General features: G+C 44.1%; 1 protein-coding gene across 2 annotated transcripts; it reads left to right on the top strand.

Moving 5' to 3' along the window:
* Positions 1-542: 542 nt before the first annotated feature.
* On the top strand, positions 543-6832 carry LOC128653749 (uncharacterized). 2 transcript variants are annotated; one of them, XM_053707220.1, is made up of 3 exons: positions 543-2419; positions 4919-5079; positions 5868-6017. In XM_053707220.1, exons 1-3 carry the CDS (start codon positions 583-585, stop codon positions 5883-5885), a joined length of 2016 nt encoding a protein of 671 aa, XP_053563195.1. In that variant the 5' UTR covers positions 543-582; the 3' UTR covers positions 5886-6017. The 2 variants fall into 2 exon arrangements, with proteins under 2 accessions (XP_053563195.1, XP_053563194.1); XM_053707219.1 differs by lacking the exon at positions 4919-5079 and having other exon boundaries at positions 5868-6832.
* Positions 6833-15564: the final 8732 nt, after the last annotated feature.

Consider the following 15564-nt stretch of genomic DNA (forward strand, 5'->3'; position numbering starts at 1 on the left):
ATAACAAATTTCCAAAAATATTAAAAGAGTTGCCTATTCTAATACCCCAAAATGAACCCCCCTAAAAAAACTATTCTAAAACTGAACTACAAGGAGACCCTAAAAAACAAGTGGAAATCCCTAGAGACAAGTTTTGTCCAAAAACAGTATTTCTTAAACATTTTCATAGCAATTTAAATATCACGTTTAATTACTGTTCTCTTATATGCATTTTGGAGACTGAAACTCCATTAAAGTTGCCAAACATCTGAATAAGTCAGCAGTGAAACCAACTCCATTAAAGTTGCCAAACATCTGAATAAGTCAGCAGTGAAACCAGTGTCACTATTGAAAGTTCTGTGGGTGTCTTGCCAGAAATGCAGTGTAGGGCTTAGTATAAGCCTGGAGCAGTCTAAGGGTTAAGGCTGTAGGAGAGTGGGTTAGAAGAGAGAGGGAAGGTGCTGGGTGCAACATTGTTGCAATTTAGGGTAGGCCCCTCCTTACCAGTAGATAAGCCAAGTTCTCCCTTGCAACTTCCTCTTCTTCTCCGGATTCTGGCTGAAGCAGTTTTTTCTTAGCAGTTCTGTCATCACCAGTGCAGCTATGCATCGTTCCAGGCGTTCTACTCTGCCTCCCAGACGTTACCAGTCGGAACAGGAACCTCCTGCACCTGCAAAAGAAAAAATAAAGATAAGTTTTCAATCTATTTCTGAGGATGATTTAGATATCATTCCCCCAACTCAATATACTACTGTTGTGTCAGCCCAGGTTCATAATGTGGAAGAGCAGGGACCTATTGATATTGAGTTAGCTCAGGAATCCCCCAGACCTCAAGCATTGCAGACCCAGCAGGCTAATTTACCTCTTGATAGTGTACAGGCCTCATTTTTAAGTGCTGTACCCCCTGCTGCTATGTCAGCAGTTTCTGACCTATTGAAAAACATAATATCCGCTATGGCTGCAGCCTCCCCAGGGCCCAGTGTCACACCAGCTGTTTTCCCTCCTGATCCTTCTAGTCAGGATCCGGATCCTGCTTTAACTACCCCCAGCAGGCATCGCCCTTTCACACCTCTCATTGAGGCACCACACGTGGCAACACGCGGTCCCCAGCCCGGCCGGAACATGGCCCCTCAGCCCTCAACACCCGGACTTGCCCCTGGTCGCACCATACCCGAGGCCCATGCCATCTCAGGGCCTATGCTGCTCCCCCCGGGGCCTAGCGATCTCCTTCGCCAGCCGCGTGGTCCGGGTCCGACTTCCGGTGTCAACGCCATGTTAGTGACGTCACCGGAAGCGGACATCGGCACTTCCGGCTTGGCAGATTCCCGCGCGGTCACAAGGACATCGGCTCCCGGGGCAACGCCACTTGCAGGTGAGCACCGAGAGCCGTCCTTGGCCGTTGGCGGGTTATCAGTGGGGGGTCGGAGGGGCATTAGCAGCGCAAGCAAACTGCGCAAGCGAACGGCACATTTGAATGTTAATCCTCAGGGGCATCAAAGGGGTCGCTCCATCATAAGAGGTAGTACCAGGCAGATAGCCAGTGATAGGGGTAGGGGGACACGCAGAGTTAACCCTTCCAGGGCAATGAGGCCATTACAGTTTATACAAATGGGAGATAACGTAAATGCCGTTCAGCAGGCCGCTCCCGATATTATTAACCCACACAGGGCTGATAGTGGTTTAGTGCAAGCGGCCGCTCAGCCGCATGATATTGTGTCTAATAATAGCCTGCATGTGAATCAAGGCAATGTTCAAAGTATGCATGTTAATCAAAACATTGAGCATCATTTACCATCTCATCATTTACCATCCCCCATTGGTGTGAATGCGGCTTTGAATGGTGTGAACGTACAAGCAGCTCCTCAGGGATATAATACACCCCTGGTTGGCATACATAATGCGAATGTGCAATCTTTAAGCCAGCTACAACATCCCATTACTTTAGGCATACAAGGAGTACAACCCCTTGATCAGGGTATCCACTCCCCCATGGCAGCCACGCAGGGCGCTCATGCACACTCATTAAACCATGCACAATCAATAAGCCAGGCATGCCATAACCCTATTGTAGACCAGCAGGGTGTGAATGCTCAGACATCTGCGAATGGACAGTCAGTGAGTCAGGGATTTCATACACCACTTCATATAGCTCATCCACCCCTTGCTACTGATAATCCAGACACATCCATTGGGCAAAGTGCTCGCCAAATTCTTTCTCTTTTGCAGGGGGCAATTGGATCACAAAGTGCAGCAAAAACACGGACCAACACTGCCACAGTCATGAGTGGGGCGGATGCAGGAGTACCAGGCAGCATTACAGCAGGAGCAGCAGCCACCACTTCCACTGCACAGCAAGGGTCTTCAGGACTCGCCCTCCAAAACCAGCCAGCAGGCCAGCCCGTTTCCAGCATGGGTCAGGGACCTCCTGCCATTAGTCACGGTGAGAATGCTTTATTTACACACAATGACCTTTCTTCCTCTGACTCATCCTCTTCTGACTCAGGGTCTGAGACTGACTCTTCCTTGGGTTTACAAGGGGCAGGTCAGAAGAAAATGTTTAGAATGATTAAGAAAATTTTAAAGAGGGGGGTCAAGCCAGATACTAAGCAGGATAGCGCCAGTAACCCCGCCCCGCAAAACCCATCTACAGAGGTGCCAGCTGAACCTCTCCCTACCAGGGCCATCTCCGAAAGGCGAGCAGCCCTTTACGGGGACGCAAGCCCAGGAAAAATATACTCATTGCATAGACACCTGCGCAAAAAGGTGGTCAGTAGAATCCACCGTGGAAAATATGTTAATATATTTGACCTTTCGGTGGAGGCGTATAGGCAGAGAGAGAAGAGCGCTGAGGGAACAGGGCCTAAAAAATTTAAACGCCCAGACACTTTTGATGAGTGGCTCCAGTGCTTCAGGGTTTTTTCATCCTGTTATATCGAAAAGTACCCCTCCCAGAGTTTGCCTATCCTAAAATACACGGACACTATTCACTGGATTCAGCGTAATCACAGTGAAGGTGTGTGGAGGGAATATGATGCTGAGTTCAGGAGGAAAATGGCAGGAAATCCTTCCCTGACATTTGACTCTACTGATAACCAGTTGTGGCAGCGAATGGACCCAAAAGGGGGTGCACCCGCTGCTGCAACTTCAACTCAGCAATCAGCGCAGCAGTCCTTTCGCAATACCAGAAGCAGGAAACGGGGGGGAACCTGCTGGCCCTTCCAGGACAAAAAATGCGACAAGGGTAGCGCATGCACCTTCAGACATGTCTGCAGGTACTGCTCTGGTCCACACCCTGGCAGTGACTGCATCAAGCGAAGGGACCAGGCCAATAAGCCCCCTTCAGCAAACTTGGGCCAGAAAGGCGGAAACGCCAATTAATGTACATGCCATGGCACCATGGTTGTGGGCTTACCCAGACCAGGCGGCGGCACGTATGTTATGGGAGGGTTTTTCATTTGGTTTTCATATCCCCACATTTAGGCAAATCAAGGGTAAGAGATTTAATAGGAACCTTATTTCAGCATACCAACACCCCCAAGTAGTGAGGGATAAAATTAATAAAGAAGTGACTTTAGGGCGAATGGCGGGCCCCTTTGCTGCCCCACCTTTACCTGATTTGGTCATTTCCCCGTTGGGGGTGGTTCCCAAGAAAGAGCCAGGGAAGTTTCGCCTCATTCAGCACCTGTCGTACCCAAAAGGTAGCTCAGTCAATGATGCCATTGACCCCCAACTCAGCTCGGTGCGCTATCAATCCTTTGATAGCGCACTAGACCTGGTCAGGAGGGCGGGTCATGGTGCTCTATTGGCGAAACTAGACATTGAGTCGGCATTTAGGCTTCTTCCACTCCACCCCTCAGTTTTCCATCTAATGGGTTGTAAGTTTGCAGGTGTGTACTACGTGGATCGCTGCCTGCCCATGGGCTGCTCTTTGTCATGCGCCTTGTTTGAAGCGTTCAGTAGTTTCCTTCATTGGGTCGTAGCTTCAGAAGTGGGCAGCGATCCCATAGCACACTACCTGGACGATTTTCTCATTGTAGGGAGGGCAGGCTCCGATGATTGTTTATCCACAATGAACATCATGCGCAGCGTCATGAGACATTTCGGGGTGCCCCTAGCAGAGGACAAAACGCAAGGCCCCGCGTCCTGTTTAGTCTTCCTGGGAATCGAAATCGACACCCAGGCTCGGCTCTGTAGGTTGCCACCTGATAAAGTTCAGGGCATGCTTGAGGCGGTCAGAGCGGCAGTCTCTAATGCAGTTATTTCCCTGAAACAGTTACAATCCCTGTTAGGTTTGCTTAATTTCGCTTGCAGAGTTATCCCCATGGGTCGGGTTTTTAACCGTAGACTGGAAAGACAGCTTAGTGGTAGGTCAAACCCGAAATCAAAGATAACCCTAGGGAGTGAATTGCTGGCTGACCTGGTAGTCTGGGAACAGTTTCTCACGCGATTTAACGGGATTCGGGTCTGGCGTACCCCTCCCATGTCTAGCCAGTTACTGCACCTTTTCACTGACGCAGCTGGATCGCACGGTTACGGGGCCTATTTCCAGGGAGAGTGGAGCGCGGAGCCCTGGCCGGAGTCCTGGGCCCCGGCGGGCCTTACTCGAAACCTGACTCTCCTGGAGCTATTCCCCGTGGTCTTGGCGGTCGAGCTGTGGGGTGGGAAGTTGTCGAACGGGACTGTTGTGTTCTGGACGGACAACATCAGTGTGGTCTTTGCGATCAATAACTTGTCAGCCACCTCAGCAAAGGTCATTACCTTGCTGCGCCACCTGGTGTTGCGCTGTCTGGACCTTAACATCCAGTTCCAGGCCCGTCATGTCCCGGGCGTCGACAATGTTGTAGCTGACGCCCTGTCACGATTCGAATGGGCGACATTTCGCAAGTTAGCCCCCACAGCTGCAGCCGTGGGCTTACGCTGTCCTGATTTCCTTTGGCAGCTCGTCCTTCCTGGATAGCCTTACTGCCGTTGGTCCGCTCCTCCTTAGCACCATCCACTTGGCACGCCTATGCCCGCATGTGGTCTGAATGGGACAATTTCTGTGCGTCCAGGGGAGCCGACGCTGCTCAGGGGTCTAGGGACAACTTACATGATTGGCTGGTGAGTTTGCATGCCTCTGGGGCCCGTCAGGGGGCAATACAATCCAAATTGGCCGCCCTCTCATTTTTCTATAGGGCATTAGCCATTCCTGACCCAACCAATTCCTTTTTTATTAGGCAGGTGATCAAGGGTTGGGGCAGATCGCAGCAGCGGAAAATAGACACGCGCGAACCCATCACCCGCGACCGCCTGGAGCGTTTGCTCTTGGCGCTCGACGTGGTCTGTAGATCAGATTTTGAAGCCCTACTCTTCAAAACTGCGTTTAATCTGGCCTTTGCCGCCGCTCTTAGAGTTAGTGAGGTAGTAGCACCCTCCAAGCAGGCGTCTGGGGCAGGTATACAATTGCAACATGTTAGAGCTGCCCCTGATTCCTTACTTCTTTTTCTGCCGCGATCAAAGACAGATCAGGAAGGTAAGGGAACCTGGATCCCCGTTCACCCTCAGGTGAACAGCGCATGCTGCCCGGTTAACTGCGTTAATCTTTACCTGGCTCAAAGGCCGCCTGGCCCGGGGCAATTCCTGGTCCATGCGGACGGCAGATCCCTTTCCAAATTTCAGTTCGGTAGGGTCCTAAAATTGGCGGCAGTCCAGGCGGGGCTGGACGCTAGCAGACTGGCCCCGCACTCTTTTCGCATAGGGGCCGCGACTAACGCTGCGCAAGCGGGCTCCTCGTGCGAGGACATAAAACGAATTGGGCGTTGGCGGTCCAATTGTTTCAGAACCTATGTCCGTCCAATTGTTTAATGTTTAGATGTTAATTCAGGATACTAAAATGTTTGTCTCCACAGGCACTACCCCCGGGGTGAAGCGAATCTGGATTGTGGGCCACTCCTTTGTCCACTGGGCCTCCCTACGCTGTGCGTCCCTCCCATTTGGCCAATCCCTAGGTCTCCCTTCCAACAAGGCATCCGTTAGGTGGTTGGGTGATAGGGGGATGTGCTGGCCCCAATTAGCAGGAACCATATCTGAGGCCCTGGTACGCTGGGGGAAGCCTCACATTATTATTCTTCACCTAGGGGGTAACGATGTGGGGGCCATACCAGTTTTACAGTTGATTAAGGTTATGCAGGCAGACATTGGGTGGCTAAGAGTACGCATCCCGGGGGTCATGATAGGGTGGTCCCATATAATACCCCGTCTCCACTGGAGGCATATGTCGGCCCATACGGCGGCATACCGGGTTAGGAAGAAGATCAATGCGTCTGTAGCGAAAACCGTCACTGGGTCAGGTGGCTTCGTGGTACGGCACGAAGCCATTTCGGCTGATAGAACCGAGCTATATAGAAGGGATAAAGTTCACCTTTCTGATGTGGGGCTGGATTTATTCATAGGGGACATTCAGAGAGCTCTGTTACCCCTCCTGTAAATCGGGTTGTGCGTTGGCGGCAAGGGTACCATTAAAATGCTTCCTTGTGGCGGGAGATCCTCGGTCCGGTTGCGCAGGAGAAGGTCGCTAGGGGTGAGTGATGGCCAGACTTCCGGGGAGGAGGGTAGGCCCTCACGTGCACGTGACGGTAACCCTCCTTCCTCCCTTTTGAGGGATGGTCACGTGATCTCTGCAACCCCTCAGCGTCATCTCCTTAGGGCAGAGACTCCTCTGCTGCTGTTCCCGTTGGGCCGGTGATCTCCTGCTGTTCTGGGTAGCTGATCTCTATGCCGCCATATATATTTTCAGTTCTATCAGTTCTATCTAGTTTGTTAGGTTAATAAAATTTTATGGCCTGTGACGGTCACAAAATTTTTCCCATAAAAAGTTTGTCTGTGGTTATTTCGCACTACATTCTCATGTACATAGTTATTTAATTAAATTATGTTAAATCCTCTCCTCTGTGAAGAAGGATCCGGTAAGCATTTAATCCCTTAATGCAGTGTAGGGCTTAGTATAAGCCTGGAGCAGTCTAAGGGTTAAGGCTGTAGGAGAGTGGGTTAGAAGAGAGAGGGAAGGTGCTGGGTGCAACATTGTTGCAATTTAGGGTAGGCCCCTCCTTACCAGTAGATAAGCCAAGTTCTCCCTTGCAACTTCCTCTTCTTCTCCGGATTCTGGCTGAAGCAGTTTTTTCCCTCCCTCCCTTCCCCTTTTGTAATGTTTTAATGATGTTGTATTTTCGACGGCACCTTAATGGCAGGGCTATGGCTACTCACCCTAGGCCCAATAAGCCATTACTGTAGGATATGGATCTCCTCTCCCTGTTATGCGGTTTACACGGCTTGGTAACAGGGAATCCTTATCTAGGTGGAAGATCTTCTTTCACCCTGGCGGCGGGAGATCCTCGGTCCGGTTGCGCAGGAGAAGGTCGCTAGGGGTGAGTGATGGCCAGACTTCCGGGGAGGAGGGTAGGCCCTCACGTGCACGTGACGGTAACCCTCCTTCCTCCCTTTTGAGGGATGGTCACGTGATCTCTGCAACCCCTCAGCGTCATCTCCTTAGGGCAGAGACTCCTCTGCTGCTGTTCCCGTTGGGCCGGTGATCTCCTGCTGTTCTGGGTAGCTGATCTCTATGCCGCCATATATATTTTCAGTTCTATCAGTTCTATCTAGTTTGTTAGGTTAATAAAATTTTATGGCCTGTGACGGTCACAAAATTTTTCCCATAAAAAGTTTGTCTGTGGTTATTTCGCACTACATTCTCATGTACATAGTTATTTAATTAAATTATGTTAAATCCTCTCCTCTGTGAAGAAGGATCCGGTAAGCATTTAATCCCTTAGAAGGATTTATTGTAGGAGACAGTTATCTATTGGTACACATGTTCAAATAATTTTGAGGGTGGCCCTTGATCAACAACAGAGACAATGATCACTGTTACAAGGATAGCAATAATATGGCACAGTCACCACTCTAATATATTCTCATTCCCTTTTAGGCTGTTGGTGCAGTAAACATATATTGCAAAGACTGCTACAGTGCACTTTACTGAGTATGCAGAAGGCTGGACATGAAGGAGGAGGGGGGAAGCGGAGGTCTCATCTCAAGATTTTAAAAGTGTTTAATAAAATCCTTGTTGTGTTCAAATACTGTACTCCTTTATTAAATACATGTGAATACATGTATCCATATACACCCATTATCCAATATGGCAGCAACCTTTTAATAGCTCTAGGCTACACATGTCAACTATAATTCAGTGACAAATTTTATTTTCACCGAAAATACAATTATCATCCATAATTTAACAGCCAATGAGAATTTATAATACATTTTACTAATTGCATTATAAAAACATATATAAATCACGATTTGTCACAGGAGGTACTCCTAAACTACTTAGAGGGACACCTACAGGGAGAAAGAAGACATATGCGGGATTAGCTCAGTGCTAGATCGTACCGCTCCGCCACCTCATATGCCTCTGATCCTGAAAGTCAGAATGAGAAGGACTCGCCGAGTCGCGCAAGTGGTATGGCGACACTGGATAAGCCCTACCTGGGAGACAACCCCCGAAATAAAGGTCCGGAGCAGCCGTGGAAGCAAGTTGGCGGTATTCAGTCCAAAGACGCTGTTCCGGTGGGGTCATTGCAGAGGCTTGATCGGTCTCTGGAGATGTTTAAGTCGCTCACCGCATAGCGGCCTGTTGATAGCAGCTAAGAACACTCCTGGCTCTGTGGACTCTGGGGCTGCTGTACACCCTGCACGATCTGGCATAGGCTAGTGGCTGTGAACTTGCGGGGAGTGAGGCCTGGTAATTTTCATTTTTGTACCCCCTGAACTTTAACCCCTTAATGACCACAGCACTTTTCCATTTTCTGTCCGTTTGGGACCAAGGCTATTTTTACATTTTTGCTGTGTTTGTGTTTAGCTGTAATTTCCCTCTTACTCATTTACTGTACCCACACATATTATATACCGTTTTTCTCGCCATTAAATTAACTTTCTAAAAATACCATTATTTTCATCATATCTTATAATTTACTATAAAATTTTTTATAAAATATGAGGAAAAAATGGAAAAAAACACACTTTTTTTAACTTTGACCCCCAAAATCTGTTACACATCTACAACCACCAAAAAAAAAACATGCTAAATAGTTTCTAAATTTTGTCCTGAGTTTAGAAATACCTAATATTTACATGTTATTTGCTTTTTTTGAAAGCTATAGGGCCATAAATACAAGTAGCATTTTGCTATTTCCAAACTACTTTTTTTCAAAATTAGTGCTAGTTACATTGGAACACTAATATCTTTCAGGAATCCCTGAATATCAATTGACATGTATATTTTTTTTTTAGAAGACATCCCAAAGTATTGATCTAGGCCAATTTTGGTATATTTCATGCCACCATTTCACCGCCAAATGCGATCAAATACAAAAAATCGTTCACTTTTTCACAAATTTTTTCACAAGCTTTCGGTTTCTCACTGAAATTATTTACAAACAGCTTGTGCAATTATGGCACAAATGGTTGTAAATGCTTCTCTGGGATCCCCTTTGTTCAGAAATAGCAGACATATATGGCTTTGGCATTGCTTTTTGGTAATTAGAAGGCCGCTAAATGCCGCTGCGCACCACACATGTATTATGCCCAGCAGTGCAGGGGTTAATTAGGGAGCTTGTAGGGAGCTTGTATGGTTAATTTTAGCTTTAGTGTAGTGTAGTAGACAACCCAAAGTATTGATCTAGGCCCATTTTGGTATATTTCATGCCACCATTTCACCGCCAAATGCGATCAAATAAAAAAAAAAAACGTTAAATTTTTCACAATTTTAGGTTTCTCACTGAAATTATTTACAAACAGCTTGTGCAATTATGGCACAAATGGTTGTAAATGCTTCTCTGGGATCCCCTTTGTTCAGAAATAGCAGATATATATGACTTTGGCGTTGCTTTCTGGTAATTAGAAGGCCGCAAAATGCTGCTGCGCATCACACGTGTATTATGGCTAGCAGTGAAGGGGTTAATTAGGAAGTTTGTAGGGAGCTTGCAGGGTTAATTTTAGCTTTAGTGTAGAGATCAGCCTCCCACCTGACACATCAGACCCCCTGATCCCTCCCAAACAGCTCCCTTCCCTCCCCCACCCCACAATTGTCCCCACCATCTTAAGTACTGGCAGAAAGTCTGCCAGTACTAAAATAAAAGCTTTTTGGGGGGTTTAGGTTTTTAAAAAAAAAATAAAAAAAATTATTCTGCTGTGTAGGACCCCCCTTAGCCTCCAACCTCCCTGATCCCCCCCAAAACAGCTCTGTAACCTTCCCCATCTGCCTTATTGGGGGCCATCTTGGGTACTGGCAGCTGTCTGCCAGTACCCAGCTTGCACAAAAAAGGGCTTTTTTTTCTTAGTTTTTTTTTTTTCTGTAGTGTAGCTTCCCCAAACCCCCCCCCCACCACCACCACCACCACAAACGCCCACCACCTCATTGATCTTTTTTTTTTTTTACTTTTTTTAATTGATTTATTTTAAACCTTTTTCTGTAGTGTAGCGGTTCCCACCCGCTCCCTCCCCGTGCACGCGCCCGCCCCCGCCCTCCCGTGCACGCGTGCACGTTCGTGCACGCCCCTGGGCATCCCCGCCCATGATCCCGCCCCCCTCCACATCTCCAGGGCCATCGATGGCCGCCACCCGCCTCCCGGTACTGCTCCCACCCACCAACAAAGGAAGCCACCGATCTCCGGTGCAGAGAGGGCCACAGAGTGGCTCTCTCTGCATCGGATGGCTTCAAAAGGTTATTGCAGGATGCCTCCATATCGAGGCATCACTGCAATAACCGGAAAGCAGCTGGAAGCAAACAGGATCGCTTCCAGCTGCTTTCCACACCTAGGACGTGCAGGGTACGTCCTCAGGCGTTAACTGCCTTTTTTTTGAGGACGTACCCTGCACATCCTCGGTCGTTAAGGGGTTAAAGTAAAGGTCTCTCTTGAACTGTCCCCATGATGCCCGGGGCTGATCCTGCCCTATGGCGTTATTTATTAATTCCCATTTGACAATATGCTTACATTTAGGTTTGCTTCCCATTTGACCTACACGTAATGGTGGGTCTGAAGTTTAAAGTTTGAGGGACACATTTTATTGGGAGGAGACAGTACTCCACCTTTTCCTAATCAATAAATGTCTGCATGTTTTTTTTTTTTTTTTTTTTTTTTTTTTTTGTATTTTCTAGATGTACGTCACCAGTATGCTCAATGCTACATATATTCTGTGCTTTGTTCTGTCGTTGATCCGTACTGTTTAACATATCTCTGCTATTACTAATTATAGTGGCTACCTATAAAGCAGGCAATACACTAACTTACCCAATCTTACTGTGTTTTATTAGCCCTGTACTATTGGTAATATGTGTTCTCTACCACAAGCATTAAAGGGACATGAAACCCAATTTTTTTCTGTCATGATTTAGAAAGAGCATACAATTATAAACAACTTTCTAATTTACTTCTATTATCTATTTTGCTTCATTCTCTTGATATCAATTGCTGAAAAGCATATCTAGATATGCTTAGTAGCTGCTGATTGGTAGCTGCACAGAAATGCCTCCTGTGATTGGTTCACAGTGTGCATTGCTATTTCTTCATTAAAGTATATCTAAAGAATGAAGCAAATTAGTTAATAGAAGTAAATTGGAATGTTGTTTAAAATTGTATTCTCTACCCTAATCATGAAAGAAAATGTTTGGGTATATTGTCCCTTTAAGATCAAGCTGCCAAATACGTATACTTATACATAAACTCCTCAATAGCCCAGATCCTTAAGGTTCTCTTTAGTAAAGCTCAGTAAGTATATTACTTGTATGTACTTATCATATCAATATCATATTCCGGGTCCAAAAGTGGCCCTACAGTGCCTTTTCCTCTACATTCCCCACTCCAATCTTCTTTGTTGCTCAGCGACCCAAAAATTGTTATAAAATAGAGAAATTAGGTCTTTAAGTTTTCCTGTTCCTTTGTATCTAGCATGATATATTGATTACTTGTTTGCTTGTTTCCTTTTGTTAATTTCACTTGGGTTGTACATATTTGTGAAAAATAAGAAAACAGAGGTTTCTCTTAGAGACTCAAGAGTAGTCTCCTGGTGTCCATGATAACCCTCTGAAGATTTACACTACAGGGTCCAAGAGAGACCGTATGGGCCATAGTGAGGGTTTACATTGCTTAGGGCATATTGCATGTTACCACAGACTTTTTAATATTGTCAACCGAACATAACTTGTCTATATTGTTGGATTGTATTCATATTATGTCCGAAGAAATCTCATTGTTTGCTTTTTCGACATGTCTGAATTGTATGCCCTGAATTAAACCTCAATAAAAATATTTAAAAAAAAAACAAAAAAAACATATATAAATTAGACCACTTCCTTCAATCCAATTAGTCTTGAAAAGTATTACCATGGTGGTATCACAGTTTACCCTGGAAGAAAATGAAGTGCTTGTGGTCACCATAGTGCCACAAAATATCTACCTAATGGGATCACGGAGGAGGGAGAAGAACCCAAATGAAAGGGATGTCAAGTGGAGTGACATTGACAGATATTGTCAACTTGACTGCGCAGAATAAGAAATCTGTTCTGCAATATCGAAAAAGATTTCCGACATCAAAAGGAAGATTTTAAGGGGAAAAAAAACAATTGCACAAATTTAAAAAGCTAAAAGCTAAGAACATAATTGGAAAAATTCAATGGCCAAAATTTAAACAGGATGAAAAATATTTCCTGAACCTTCTGATGTCAGAAAATCCAGTTTCCAACATTTCACAACAGATTAATATTTGTTTTGAGGACCCATCACATCCCTTTCCTGTGGGTTCTGTCCCCCCCCCTCCCATCCTGAAAATATTGAAAACACTGTACATGGCGAAGATTAGCATTCAACAGGTAACAACCTTTTTTAAAATGTCCATTGTCAAATTATGTACAAATTGTTGGGATACAAAAAATGTTTACCTTACATTTCAGACACTTTGAATATTTTTCAAGACTCATTTGTGCCAGAAATGACAGATTTCACTATACTGATATCTGATAACTATTCTGATATCTGATAACCAACAAAAATATAAATGCATTCATAGATAAGGGGGCCGATTTACCAATGTCTGGCGGACATGATACGCTGTTGGCATTTAACATTGCACAAGCAGTTCTAGTGAACTGCTTGTGTAATGCAGCCTCCTGCAGATTCGCGGCCAATCGTCCGCTAGCAGGGGGGTGTCAATCAACCCGATCGTATAAGATCGGGCGGATTGATGTTTGCAGCCTCAGAGGCAGAGGACCAGTTAAGGAGCAGCGGTCTTAAGACAGGGGCATCAGGGGCCATGCAGCCCTTGATAAATCGGCCCCATAGAGATATATCTTAATTAACACTTTGTTTAAAAATTACATTTACATAGATGAAACACATCTGAGCAGAAATAAATAACAAAGGATGAAGGTATTCAAAATATTAACAACTATATCCTACTACCTATGAATTACTTACTATTAAATAGACACTCAGGTCAAAATAAACATTTATGATTCAGGTAGAGCATGGAATATTAAGTCATTTTCCAATTTACATCCATTGTCAAATTTTGCACAGTCTTTTTATATTCACACTTTCAGGGGAACAAAATCTTACTGAGCATTTGCACAAGCTCACAGGGTATATAAATATACTAGTATGTGATTGGCTGATCTCTGTCAAACGATACAGGGGGTGGAAAAATTGGAGAAAAAATAAATTTGCCAGGAAAAAAAATCTACTGCTTATTTGAAATTCAGAGTAGGTGTTAAATAATTGTCTTTTTATCATGCACTTGTTAATTATGCAATTCTAGCGCATTTAGTGGTCCTTTAACCATTCAGAAATCTAACCTAATAATTATGAACTATTTCTTATTATCTATGAACTACTTATTTTTAACTCTTAACACTATTTTCTAATATCTATAAACTACTAGCTAATCTATACTACCTATATCCTTCTAATAACAAATAATATAGGGTACTTTTCCATTACAGGACCACCACTGCCAGCAAATTGCACCTATATATGTTTTTGTCAGTTATTACAATAGAAGCTGAAATTCCCCCATCTACACTCTCTGGGGGATTCAAGGGGGGCAGAGCACCGCCAATCCTCTAGCATCCACGCCAAGTGAAACTCATGTATTGATGCCCCCTTGAATCCCACAGGCAGAGGCAACAAAGAATTTCAGTTTCTACTGTACTTTGGCAATAACGGATCAAAATTCTATTGTGCCAGAGTGGTGCTTCATTAATGGAAAAATACCCTAATGTATTTCACTCATTTGCAAAACAGCTATGCATGAGGTTAGTATTAACCATTTAAATGAAAGTAAGAACTGCAATGCATAATATCGAGAAATATTATTTGCAAACATCATAAAATTTATCATTTCAGATAATCGTTCAGATTTAACTTTTTTGAGACATTTTACAAATTGATAGACGAAGACCAACCTTTTGACAAGGCACCGGTGTCTGCAGTGAAAGGTAGTTTTAAAGACTATTAAAAGTCTTTACAATTAATATATATATGACATTAACCCATTTTTTAACATTTGCAGATATTGTGAAAAAAGGATAAGATCCTGGACGTTCAAGCTAAAGCCTAGAATATCTGATGGGTGTACAGAAACATGTGTTATAGATATGCGAGAAATATTTGTTTAGAACATGCACCCCTTAAGGAAATTCGTGCATAATAATTTGAAAAAAAAATCTTTAAAAAAATCAAAGTAGACAAATTCAGTTACTTCAACATGTATTAGATACTGTACAATCCTCCATGGCACTGATTAAAAAGGACATTTGTGGTTGACTTGCAATAGAATTTTTTCTTTTAGAAAACGTAAATCATGACGTCTTTATGTAGAATTATGTTTTTTTTTATGAAAAATATTTTTGTCATACTTCAAGAACTTTAGTAAAAATATGAATCATGCTTTCTTTGGAGTGACTTCTTTATTTGTTTGGGTGATTCATGGTGGGGGGGACTATGCACCACATTTTAATTTGACAGATTCCTGTTACTTGTGTTTTCTCTTGTGCTAGCTGTACATATGAGTCACTTGGTTGTGCAGGGATAAATTTACATTCTGTCATTACAATCATTTTATAAAGAACATTTACCATTTAGTTGTCCCAAAATATGTTTATCCACATCTGCTTGATAAGTCTCATTCAGTAATGTGATCCATTACAGATTTTCCCAGTGATTATATTTCTACAAAAAGCTGACCTTAATTGAAAAGTAAGACATGTACATGTAAAAATTAATGTATGACTGAATCTTCCAATAGAAAGCACCATGTCCCTACAATACTGGCCTCAGTTCCTCTGTCCAAATGTCTGCCTTTGTATACATATACATATAAATTAAAAAATCGAATGCTATTTACAGTTTTCGAATGTCACTTTCAAATTCGAATGTTTATAATTATATCGAATGTCCACATTCGAAATTTCAAATTTAACATTCTATTTAACAAATACTATTCAGTAGTTCAATAGTTCATGTGGTAGGGCGGGAATCTAGTAAATTGATACAT

This window comes from Bombina bombina, chromosome 3 (assembly GCF_027579735.1).
Source record: "Bombina bombina isolate aBomBom1 chromosome 3, aBomBom1.pri, whole genome shotgun sequence".
Lineage (NCBI taxonomy): Eukaryota > Metazoa > Chordata > Amphibia > Anura > Bombinatoridae > Bombina > Bombina bombina.